Raw genomic sequence first — 13,117 nt, forward strand, 5'->3', positions numbered from 1 at the left:
TGAATGCTCTCTTTGAGCACAGATGCAGGAGGGTGAGACTTGCCTGGGCTGCTGAGCATGCAGAAGGAGTGAAATCCATGTTCTTTCGCTTTACAAAGTTTATTTTGGGAACAAAAGGAATCTGATGTGGAAAATATACTTTTAGAGAAAGCCTTCAGCAACTTGAAAAAATTGACTGTAAGTTTCTGTTTAGTTAGTTATCAGTATTTTCTTTTTCTGGCTAACATCTTGAGTTCAATGTAGATAATTAATCCTTAAACAGAAACAAATGCCTGTAATACTAAATTCTTTCTTTTTTTTTTTCTTGTGAGTCTATGAACTTGCTTAAAAGGAGGCATTCCTTTCCGAGGTCTGTAGCAGTGCTTAAACACTGGTCTGGACTTCAAAAAATAAACTCTTTATCCATCTACCTCATCCTAATGGATTACACTCCTGCATTGCTGTCACTCATTGCATGGCTTTAGCTGATTGAGTAGGATTTTTGGCAGCTTGTTTCTTGTCCAAACATTCCCTAATGCTTTCCTACCTCTTGTTTTATCACCCAAGCACTGCAACAGCAGTATTTGGAGCTCTGATAGCTTTTACGGAAAGCTAGTTTTGTAAAAGCCAATTCCTCAGAAACTGAAGAAGAAGGAAGAAAGAGAAAGAGGAATACATGTGGGTTGTGGCTGAAACGATCCCTTGACACTCGTTGAGGCTGATCATAAATATGCATGAGACAGGAGGAGTTTTTAGTAGCTGTGTGTTGCTTCTCTTGCCCTAAGCTGTCTGGAAAGAGTCTGTGACAGTCTGGAGAGCTCCAAATTTTAAACAAAAGATCATTGTTATGATTTTTTAGAGAGGCTCAAATACAATTATTTTTATGTTAAAACACCCTAATGACATTCCTTGTATATGTTTTACTTGCTCCTTGTTAATTCTTAATTTTTAGGGCTTCATTTGTTATTTAGGGTTCAACCCTTTTTCATGCCCCTTTGCCATTGTTTCTTGAAATACCATGCACACCCAAAATGGTCTTCTCTAGTTTATAGAGCAGGTTTTTAGTATACTTAACAGGATACATCACACCTCATATACTATAGTCAAGAGAGCAGCACAGAAGGGACTGTGTGAGAAAACTGTCCTAGTGAAAAGTCTCATCTTCTCACTCTTCCTCCCCCTTCCTTTCTATATCACAGATCCCTTTTCAGAGAGACTGGGTATTTAACAAAGAAGTCAACTATGAGGAGCAGGAGCTGAGGGCTGGGATGCAATGAAAGGATGCCCTCAGTAGCAAGAGAAACTGTCTCCAGGCAGACCAGGCACCGTAGTGTTGTTTATCTTAACGTTTAAGACCATACCAGTTGATTCTATTTGCTTTCTTTTTCTCTTTGATAGTAATGCAAAAAAGAATTTGGGTCCACTAAATCTTTCTCTCCTACTATCTCGCTCTGCAGATTTTACAGTGAATACAGAGTATAAGGAACAAGAATTCACTTTTCACAAGTACTGTATTCATTGCCTATAAATGGTGTGTCTGCTATCTGTCTGTAATTACCCTTTCCTCTACAGGAAACATCGTCTTATGGTAAGGATATAACAAGCCCCAGGGATGCACTTTCTATCCCATCCAGCCTTCTTATGTGATCTTGGGCTAATGTAATGTAGTCATGCAGTCTCTGTGCCTTTGTTTTTCATGTGTAAAATATCAGGGATTCAGCACCTTGTCATTTGTCATAGGCTTTAGTCATCTCAGTAGCCTTCACTCAGCTTTGTCAATATCTCCTTTGTACCAGGAAGGCCAGAATTGGGCACACTACTCCATGTGTGGTCTCTCTGGTGCTGCTTAGAGGGGAACGATCACTCCCCTCCATCTACTGGCTTTTTTCTTGCTAATGTAGCCCAGCAGGTGGCCCCCGGCTTCATGGGCAAACCACTGACTGCTGCTCTACTTCTCCTCCAGGCTGGGATACCCATTTTGAAAACCTCTTAATGGTTACCCAATGTAGTGTGTGTGTATGTGCACGATTGTATGGAGTTGTATTTGGGTTGAAGCATACCTATTCTCTGTAACTGATTTTTGCATGTAGCTTAAAGGTTGGCCTCAAGATGATACGTAAATCCAATCGAACTTTTTTTCAGGAAGTTAAATGGGATCTCCCACTCCACACCCCCCAGCAAAGTAGAGCTCAAAATGGTGGCACATGTTTTTTGGCTTTTCTGGAAGAAGTGTTTTTAAATATAAGTTTCTGTGCTAACAGAGGATTAGCTAGATGAAATTCTCTAGCCTGAATTGTATAGAAGATCAGATTAGATGATCTCTTCTAGAAGATCTTAATTAGATGGTCTGTTCTGGTCTTAAGCATTTGTAAATCACAAACTAAATGGAGAATGAAAGATTTAAACCCAAAGAACTTTTATTCAGCAATGTGCAAGGAAGTGATCAAGAGCGTTTTCTATAAAAATTAAACTCAATTTTAATTCATATTTCTGTTATAGTTTTGTTTACTGATAAATTTGAATACTTGCATTTACAATAGATGTGAGCATGAAAATGAATTTACTTTGTTTCAGGTTTGTATTGTACTGTTCCTAAAGATGTTTTAATCAGTTGAGTAAAATATTTTATATTCTTTTAAAAAAAAATGATATAAACTAGTGCCCTTAAATGCAGATTTGGAATAATTGCATCATAATGCTGTTTCAATTCCAGTTGGTTTTCATTTTGGTTTGGAACAAAAATTGCAGCGTGATGTAATTGCCTCTCTATGATTATTTTTACCTTGGTGTATTCTTCTGCTGGCTTGTGTGTATAGTTTTTATGTGCTGTCATTTGAAAAACTTTAAAACTCTTGAGAGCCAGACCTGGAAACCCTTCTGGATGTATCATTGCTTTTTATTTGTACATGCCAATTATATCAGCACATTGGGGGCCTATTACTCCTATTGAGCATAGAATGGACTTCTCATCATTTAATATGGAATGTGATTTTGCTCCTCAGTCGAGATAAAATCTGCTTACTGTTGTGATTACCATCCCTGGGCTCCACCCCGCCTTTCACCACCTGCCATTTACAAGTAATTCCTTTGACAATGAGAATTCAGCCAGAACTGTCAAATAAATTTGCCCCTTTTGGAGAACCTTCTGATTATTATTCTTATTTTGTGGTGATGTCAGATTTCCAGGGGTAATCTCTCACTAGAGTAGTATGTTTTTCTTTGGGACTTGCATCACCCTCTCATTTTTAGTCTCCATTTCAGAAGTAATGATTGCTTACTGAAAATATGCATAATGTGGATTTTCTATTATTCAGTTCCATTACTTTTTGTGAGCACATCATTACATTTCTAGGAAGAAGAAGAGAAGATTCTTTAATACAGAAAACAAGCCAAGGGTTGAAAACAGATAAACATGTTTTTTCCCAACAACATTTATTTATTTATTTATTTATTTATTTATTTGTGTATCTTAAGATTTTGCAGATCCTTCTTATTTTAAATGCACTTAATGTACTTCATGATAGTATTTCTATTCTATGCCTATTCTATTGAGCCAATACCAGCTCCCAGTAGTCTCTCCAGCAGCAGTTTCCTCTTTCCTCTTCTTTTGCTTCTTTTTGTCTTTGCCTTGTAACTCCATCTTGGCCTGTTTTCACTTCTCATTTTGCTATCTATCTATTGCATAATAAGCTCTCGACTACAAGGGTCTGATAATTTTTAATAACTGAAGAAAGTTACACACACTGCACACTGGCATTTGCTCTTGTTTGTTCCTCCTTTCCAGAAGCCAAGGTTCTAGGCAAAGAAATGGTATTCCTCTTGTACATTATATTCACTGGGAAAGAGGAAAAAGGAGAGCTCCCTTTCAGGTTATTTACAGTCTCTTGCCTTAAAGAATCCAGAAAAGATGCCAGTTCAAGTAAATTTGATTGAATACATGCAATTGAAACTGCCCTATTTTCTACGCTTGATGCCTTTTTTAAGAACATATATTCTAGTATGTACTGACAGTAATTGATATGGCTATAAAAGTAGTTGAAAAAGTACACTTCTAGTACTGTATACTGATTAGATTTCACAATGATTGCCTAGGTTCTGTGGTAATGATTACTTTTGAAATTAATATCACATAAGTAAATATTAAAAGATTCATATATTCCATGATAGTTTAAAGTAATCTTATAATCAAAGTAGACCTAAAAGCAAAAGACAACCATAATCAGACTCATTTACATATTGGTATACCAGTAATAGAATATACATCTTATTTCTAAAAAAACCAAACAAACAAAAAAAAACCCACCAAACAAACAAACAAACAAAAAAACACAACACAGAGTTGATTACTTGTATTTCGTGGTGGTGGTGGTTGCTTGGTTGTTTTTTTTTGTTTGTTTTGGTTTTTTTTTGAAGTTGTAGGTCTTCTTTATTTGTTTTCCTTGAGTCTGTGATCTTGCTTACTGGTCTGCAAATCAGATTTAAATAATCGCTCTGAATCTCTTCATTTTGCCTTCAAAAGCTATATGTTCATCTGTAATGTGAACAGCTAGAAGTAATGTAGTAGTCCTGAATTATCTTTGGATTTCTAACAGACCCCTAGTCAGCTTCAAGTATGATTGTAAAAAAAAAAAAAAAAAAAAAAAAAAAATTTTAATGAGCTGCTTTGTCAAGTGATGTAAACAGGTTTACTGTCATCATTTTGGATACTCTTTTTAGTCTATATGTAAAAGGCTTTGTAAAAAACTTTGAGAAACGTACTTCATGTAAATGTGTACTGTTTACATAATGGCAGTGATAGTAGTCAGTTTAGTAGAAAAACATATTCACCAAGAGAAAACTTGATCAGGATGGATATGTATGTGTAAATTAACAGTGTGTTTCAGAAAGATTTGCCCAAGTGCACGTTTGTAAGTGATTTTTTGGTTGTTGTTGTTAAAACATTATCATGCCTTAGCATTGCCAACTACCATGTCTTCTGGTGCCTTCTAAGAGTGTGTTGATTTTGCCAGTGTACGCTGAGGTACAATCATCTGTCAATAAAAAGTGTCATCTGCATTCATGTGTGACAAGAAGAAGCAACAGCCTCTTGCAGGTGTATAGTAGACATCTGCAGGTTTCCCTGCACTGTCCTATTTTCGAGAATCAGATAAAACTAATGTATCAAGACCAAGGACCATTTAAAAACCCAAATGTTGTCAGAAATGGAAGAAATAGATTCCAGGTTCACTTGGGTAAACAACCATATCAGAGAAGGCTTTAAGAGTAGGGAAGAGCTGGTAAGGGAGTCAGCAGCAAAGAATGTGCTTTTTAGAAGTCTGAAGAGACTTAGCAGCAGTCTCCCTGTTAGGCCCTGAAAAGACTATAAAAACAAAAGTGAGTAAGCAGAGAAAAACTTAAGTAGAGGCATTTTGGAATGAGGTTAGAACTGAGATTAATCCTAGGTGCGGCCCTGAAATGAAATGAATGTTTCCCCTCATCTTTTAATGAGGATAATGTCCTCAGATACAAAAAGTATGGAAATGTGAACTATTCCATCCAAGCTGAAACCATAAATAAAAATAGACAATCCACTTAAGTGAAGGGACCAAGGAATCTCAGAGTTATGAGTGAACTGAAGCATGAAAATGTGGTTCCAATACGCACATACTATAATACTATATATTAGGGCCCAAATACTATAGATTTCTCATAAATCTGCTGAATAGGTATCATATGATTAAGCTGTAAAAAATGTGTTTAGGTATATGGTCTGAGCTGCTACAACTATCAAATCAATGCAAGTCTTCAGGGGTAATTTTAAAGGAAGGAAGTGAAAATTTACTCATAAAGTTTGTTGATAACAAAAATGAGAAAAATTGTGAATATGGAGAAGGAATGTGATTTTTTTGTACAAAGAATTGGAAAGCCTTGAGATCTGGAATAGCAGAAGTAGGGTGAAATAAGAAGTGCATATTTTCAGTAAATCTAGGGAATAATAAGAAATTATGTGACAGGTTGGGAGCTCGAGTTTGAAAAATGGTAGGAATATGAGTCACTGTAAAAAATGACTTTCCCACTGCAAACAGAAGAAATAAGGTGAGGGAAGTAGAGACTTTCACTACAGTTTTTGGAAAATATCAATGTGTCTGGAAGTTTTATCAAGCTTGAATTTTGTTGCGCAGTTAGAAATTGTTTGTTAAAAGAGAGGAACCAGAGGGGCACTGCTAGAAAAACTTATTGCTACCACTCCCGCACTTTTGTGCAGGACTGGCTTGATGACGTGGTATGTGAAAGAATAGTGTCTTTTCTTCACTAATTTTGAGGTAATTGCTAGATACACTTGTAGTGCTCACTAATGAATTAGTCTGTTGGTTTTGCCAATTAATGCAGTCTATTTCCAGCAGGGAAGAATGTACACTTTTAAGAATTGCTAGAAAATAACTATGAATATGAATAAATTACAGTTAACTCTGTCTTTTTTTCTAATGGGATTTCTCAGAAAAAAGTAATTTTCTTATTGTCTTTCAGCCATGGAAGAGTTAATAGTTGAGCTGCGCCTGTTTCTTGAACTTCTGGACCATGAATATCTGACTTCGACTGTCAGGGAGAAGAAGGCAGTAATAACTAACATTCTCCTGAGGATACAGTCATCAAAAGGTCAGTGTCGGGTGTGTTTTCTTGATTGCAGAATGCACAGAATAAGTCTGTGCTCAGTGAAATTGTTTTAAGGGGTAAAGACAAGCCCTAAATTGAAGAAAAACAGAAAGACAGGGTGAATCCAAAATGGAATTTTCCTGAATGCTTTCCTTCACAGTCAACAGTAAAATATAGCAAAAGACATAAAGGAAGTAATTTCATTGCACATGGGTGAATTCAGCCATAAAATAACGTGATAGATGAGTGTTTTCACCTCTGTTGATATAGCAGTTACTTCATTTTATTTGTGGCAGCAATTTTATTTGTTAGTTTTGATGCAAAAGTAAAGGAGTACTGGCTACAGCACTGTGCATGGTGCTACATGCTACATCTCTGCCATATGACCCAAATCAAAGAGCTTGATTTCGATGTGGACTCCAGTGCGTGACTGATACAGGAGTGCCAAGGCAGAGCTAGGAAATGGCTGTCAACGTGTTTGGTTTGCATTTTGCAAGTAGAGTAATATTCACTTTCCCTTTGTCTTCCTAAAAACATTTTGATTGCACAATCGCTTTTATCTCCAGCAAGATTATGGAACTGAATGCAGCATGAATGATTGGCTGTATACATCAGCCTTTCAGCAGAGCTTTTACAAAGAATGTTCCTCACTATTTTTCCTAACAGTACTTTTATATTTCCTTACAAAATTTCATTTTTTATAAAGAGGCATCAGGACTATGAGACCTCTGTGTCTCCCCAACATTTGACAGAAATGCTGTCACTGTAAACCCCCGTTGTTTAGATTTTTAAAAATACTAGAGTGTTTTGAAGAAAAATGCCACTTTGCAAGTAGCTGCATTTCTTAGCTTTCTTCTGCAGTGCTAAAAAAGATATGGTGTTTTTTGATGCAGTGAATAAATGTAAACAAATCACACCTGCTACAGGATTCAAGTTCAAGGAGATCAGCCTGGATGTGGCACTTAGGAACATGGTTTTGTGAGTAATATTTGGTGATAGGGAAACAGTTGGACCAGGTGATCTTGGAGGTCTTTTCCAGCCATAATGATTCTAAGAGCACCTGTCTAAGAGCTGTAAAATGATCATTGTCCTTCCTTCTGTTTTCACATTCTTAAGGACCCATCATTATTTTTTACTTTACTAATAGCAGAAGGAGGCAGGTAACAATTTCACATGTTGTGGAAGGAGGCTTTGTGCTCCAAAAGCTGATCAAAATACCCTGCACTTCTCAAAACAAAAAACTGTAGGTGAGAACTTGCAATTTGATATGTTTTAAAGGAGTTCAAAATACCTTCTACAATACTGACCTGACAGTGTATGTTTTTCTTTTAATCTTTTCAACTAGATTTATTAAAAAAAAATTTTTGACTTTCTCAAAAAGTCAGACAGCATTCACAGAATGTGAATGTGCAAACACAGAAAAGAAAGATTGTCGTATCCTTTCGTTCTGGATTGTGTGTAGTTTTTCAGGACATAAAACTACAGCTGTTGTAGGAAATTAAACGGTGCTGGGTACATTTTTGGACCCTGCAAGTCAAGCATTGACACTGTGAAATTATGGAGTGGTACTTGGCATGGGTTTGGCCTGCACTGACTCGTTTTCTGTATCAGTTCTTAGGTGTGATGTGGGAGTTATCACAGGCAAAGATCTGTGCCTAGCAAGCAGTTCAAAATTGCCACCATCCACCCTGGTTTTGAGGGTGAGAGATTTTAAACGTATGGATATGGCTTTCTCTGTATCAGAGCATCTTCCCAGACATGTTTAATTTATGACTATAGATGTGGGTGATGATAAAAAGATCCAAGGCCCATAGTTTTCCACCTTTCAGCACCTACATCTTACGTTTTAGAGCCTATTTCAGAATCTGTGACAAGATCCATTACATGTTATAATACAGGAACAATCCATTAACAAGATCCATATAAGATCCGTATATTAAGTGGCAGAGCTTGGTTCAGTGCAGTTGTTACTGGAACTTTATACCCACATCCAGTGCCTGTATTCAAGGAGACACAATTTAGACATGTCAAAAGGAAGTCATAAAAGTGATAGAAGGTCCAGAAATATGCGTTCAAATTATCCTTAAAGGAGGTATCATAATTAATCTTGATGTAGAAAAGGGATGACTGAGAATGAACTCTTAGACTTACACAACAAAAAAAGCAGTGTGCAGTTGCTGGATGTTTATTTCAAAGTGGAAATAAAGCACATGTTTTGAGCATTGACGATATGAACTAATGGAAGAACTTAGTAAGGTCTGCATGCCATTGCTGGCATTTTATCAAGATGGAATATTTTGCTAAAAGATATGCTCTAGTTCAAAAAAAGAATTAATTCAAGGAAGTCCTATAGCTCAGTTAAGCAAGAGGTCATAGGATTGTACGTTATATGCCTATAAACTCTAGTTTATGGAGCTATAGTTTAAATAGAGTTTAAGCCAGCATGGCCTCTAAAAACAGCATCTTGTTTCTCTCCCCAGGCTACTCATTCTTGCTCATCGTGTACTGTAGCTTCCTTTCTGCTAGCACAAGCATTATTTTGCCCTTTTTTTTTTTTTTTTTTTTTTGCTGGTTTATTCCTAACCAGTGTCAGTTCACTGCTCTGGTTCAACCTGAGGCCACACACATGCTTACGCTGGCACAAAGGAGAGGTTGGTGCAGGGACAGGAACAAGGCAGGGAAGGAGCTGTACTGCCTCCTTGGGAGCTCGGCCATCTCATTCCGGCTTAAAGTGTGTGTGAAACTACAGAGGGAGTAATGCACATTAATGGAGATGACCCTGCTGCTTTTTTATCAGCTGTAACATTCAGTACTCCCATTCCTTTGAAACTATTCATCTCTTCATTAAAATTAAAAGCAGTAAAAGGCACATAAACCCTCAGTACTCTGTAACTGAGCTGAACTGTCATTCTGAGTCTGTTTTTCAAGATGTTGCTTTACTCCACCCACATAACTCCATGAGAGCTCTCAGATCGCTGGCATGGTTTCACAGGCCCGAGGTCTGTGCTGAGTTCAGACTCTTTATAGGCATTTGCAAAAATCAACTGCCTGAATCCAACAGTGTATTTTGATTGCTGAAGCAAACCATTGAAGAACAACAGGGAAAGGTAATGAAGGATCAGTGCAGCTGGGAACTGCCCGGATTCTTTCTAACATCTGGAAGTCAACAATTAAGTTTTTCTTTGTAAAGGTGTGGAAATTATTATAAAGTTGAATTTTGGTAAAACACTTTAAACTGCAGCTTTCTTTTCAGTAAGTTCTTAGTTGTGGAATTCTTCAGAAATCTTTTGCCTTGTGTTCTTATATCTCCTAAATGCACACCGTTATCTTCACTTCGTGTCCACCAACCAGAGCGTACTGGGCCAGTCAGATATATTCTTCAGGTTGTAGTTGCCTGGCCTCAGCCTGCACCATGTCCAAATCAGTGGTTACTCTGATGAGCTGGCAAAACTATGAACTTTTTTTCTTTCTTCCTGAATCTTGGTATGCCCAATGTATTGTAGGCCTGGACAAAACACTTGGCATTTCCTTCTGAAACTTAGACTTCTAAAAGGCAAAGACACAGTTTATTTTGGAGTAAGAACTGTTAATTGATTCAGTCATTTATTATGACCATCAGTGTTGCCTGTTTTCCTTAAAGGGTCTTGATGTCATAAATCTATAATGCTGACTTTGTTGTGTAGTTTGGTAGAAGAATACAAATATTAAAGAGCAGGTCCGTGCTTCACCAGACATAGTTTTGGAGGGAAACTAGATTTACAGAGGAAATAGAACCCACTTAGAAAACAATTTTAATTTTTTTTCCCAGTAAAATGTACTTCATATTTGACTTTTGGTTGCATGGGGGACTTGGATATGGATAGCAGTCATAGTATGGATTCATCCTACATAAAGAATAACAAATGAAAGTTATATTAAAAAAAAAAAAAAGAACGTTTCTTAAGACTAATCACCTCTTCTTTTGTAGGAAGAAAGAAGATTCTATGGCCCTTAGCCCTTAGAGACAGTTTATTTTATCAGTGATGATTTTCAATCCAGGACTTCACAGCCAGTGGGATTGGGTTATTATGACAAGAAACATTTCATCACTGATTACATTTTGGAAAACTACATGATCTTGACCAACTTAACTAAACATGAGGAGCTAAATTCAGTCTAGGGGTGCACAGGGTACATCCCATTGACTGATTTTTTTTGTCAGAGCATTGAGATGCACTCTAATCTTGCTTTTGATTTTTAGAAAAATAAACAATACCATGAAGTGTGTTCGACTGGGATTTAAATGATTATGCCAAGAAAACGTGGAGGTAGTGTGTCACTCCTTTTTGCCCAGGGATTGAGGGAACCCTGTTTAATTTGCTCCAAGTTGCCATTCGGACATTCACAAGTGTGCTGTCTTCCCCTCATCAATGGTTTTATCTCTGTGATAGATGCCAGGCAAATTGTTTGAATTTTAGGTCTTTCAGTTCCAAATGGGTAGGCAGTTCAGCATGATTTCCTGTAATTTTCTTCTCTGTCTGGTATTTGTTAATCCAAATATCATATATGTCATTATCATATATAGTAGGTATGTGTTTGTTCTGCTTGATTAAATTCCTGAATTCCCAGCATTCTTCCAGTTCTTCCTCAGTAAACAGGCTTGGGAGGTAGGTTGTGAGCAGGACTGCATGTCAGATTCCACTATGTGATGGTAGTGTCCACGTGTAGAAAAAAACGTCCCATTTGCCTCCACCAAAGCATTAAGTGACATGTGTTGCTCTTCCACAGGTTTTGAAATAAAAGAACATGTGCAGAAACCAGAAGTTGCCAACAGTTTGCCAGCACCTCCTCAAATGCCTCTGCCAGAAATACCTCAGCAGTGGCTGGTGAGTGTTAATTTAAGTACATAAATATATATGAGAGAATATTTTAGTGGTAAGCACTAGCAGAAATGCTTACAAGGGGAAGGAGCCTGTGTGTCCAAGGAAATGATTATTCCTCTCAGCTCCACCGTGGTTGAGGAAATTGGGATCAACTTGCAGAAGAGAAGGCAAAAAATCCCCTGTGGTGAAATAAGCCCAGGAATAGGTCACCTGCAAGTGCTGTGGAATTGCAGTCCTTGGCAGTTTTCAGGATTAGAGCAGCAAAAGCCCAAGCAACTTAATGCTGTCTTCAGAGATTGACCTGCCTTGTGGAGATCGTTGGCCTAGCTGAGCCCATGGGTCCTAGCCAGTTTCTTATGATTTTAAGGACCAGCTTTTCCTGTAGCAAGTCGTATGAGAACACTCATGAATAATGAAGTGTAGAGTTTTAAAGTCCAGAAAGAATGCTGCTTTTTTTTCATAAAGTCCTTGGTGCCCTTCTGTGCTTGGTCCCTTGGTAGGAAATTCCCTGCAGAACAAGCAGCAGTTTAAGTTCTTGGTGATGTTTATATGTTTACTGGCTGCAAATTCAATTCCTGCAGTTGAGAGCAGCTGTCTTATTAAGCAGTAAACTATAAACAAGTTTTAATTCTCCTCTATTACTGCTGTGTTACTACTTTAGATTTGAAGAAAACATTTGCAACTTTTTTTTTAGAGAAGCATATGCAAATAATGGTCTATCCTGTTGAAAGGTGAACATAATCTTAGCCTTAATATTGATGAATTATCCATCTTTTTATTAATTTGTGGAAAATTTTATGTATTGATAAGGACAATCTAAAGCTGTACCGAGGAGGCCTTCATTCATTGGTCTGAGGCATGAAGTACATGTGCAGCTTACGGATTAGCAGTCTGTCTTCTCATGGTGGAGGCAGAAGACTCCAAAAAATGGAAAGCATTCTTCATTTTAATGTGTTACTCTGTTTTTGCATCTCTGCCCAGATGTTTAAGCAGCTTCCCTATTTCATAAGCCAATAACAACTTATGAAGATAAGTACTAACTTATCAGATCAAAATCTTGGCCATCCTTTTGAAAGTGAATAATACTAGATACAGCTGAACAAATTAAAAATAAAAAAGGATATTATATAAAATATCTTAACCATAGTTTGTTTCTAAGTGCTGCCAGCTGCTGATTTGTGACCTGGAACAAGATTTCTTTTTTTTTAAATTTCAATTCTATGTAAAGTAAAGAAGTATTCTCAAACCATTATAGGAAGGGAATGTTTGTGCTAGAAACATCCATGTTGAGAGCCATACATATTGTAGCATAATTCAAGTAAAATGAATGTTAGAAAATCATTATGCACAGATTTGAGTGGATGCAAAAGTGGTCTTATTAATATGCAGTGAAACCTAGAGAATCCATTTCATGGTTAACAGTGCCTGAAAATGATTTTTTTTCTTTAATTCAAGATGCACGTAGCATAAATTACAAGGCAAGTTGTTGATGACAGGGAGGAAAATTATGCAAAATATACATGACTTTGAAATGTAGACTGTAGGTGCGAGCTTCATAAACTCAAGCCAGTTGAGTTTCTTATTCTTTCACATTTGTGTAGGTTCAGTTTAATAAATTGCCTACGAAGAGTCAAGTTGTTTTA

General features: G+C 37.0%; 1 protein-coding gene across 6 annotated transcripts in view; it reads left to right on the top strand.

Annotated features, from left to right (window-relative positions):
• AFAP1 (actin filament associated protein 1) overlaps positions 1 to 13,117 on the top strand; it is a 119,978-nt gene that overhangs the window by 45,501 nt on the left and 61,360 nt on the right. For 5 of the 6 annotated variants that reach the window (XM_013179348.3, XM_066996541.1, XM_066996542.1 and 2 more), the window contains exons 2-3: positions 6,487 to 6,615; positions 11,380 to 11,477. In XM_013179348.3, coding sequence (XP_013034802.2) covers positions 6,489 to 6,615; positions 11,380 to 11,477 — 225 coding nt within the window. In that variant the 5' untranslated portion in view covers positions 6,487 to 6,488. Of the gene's footprint in view, positions 1 to 7; positions 178 to 6,486; positions 6,616 to 11,379; positions 11,478 to 13,117 lie in introns of those variants that run through there. The other variant, XM_013179353.3, reaches the window with a different exon arrangement.

This window comes from Anser cygnoides, chromosome 4 (genome assembly GCF_040182565.1).
Source record: "Anser cygnoides isolate HZ-2024a breed goose chromosome 4, Taihu_goose_T2T_genome, whole genome shotgun sequence".
Lineage (NCBI taxonomy): Eukaryota > Metazoa > Chordata > Aves > Anseriformes > Anatidae > Anser > Anser cygnoides.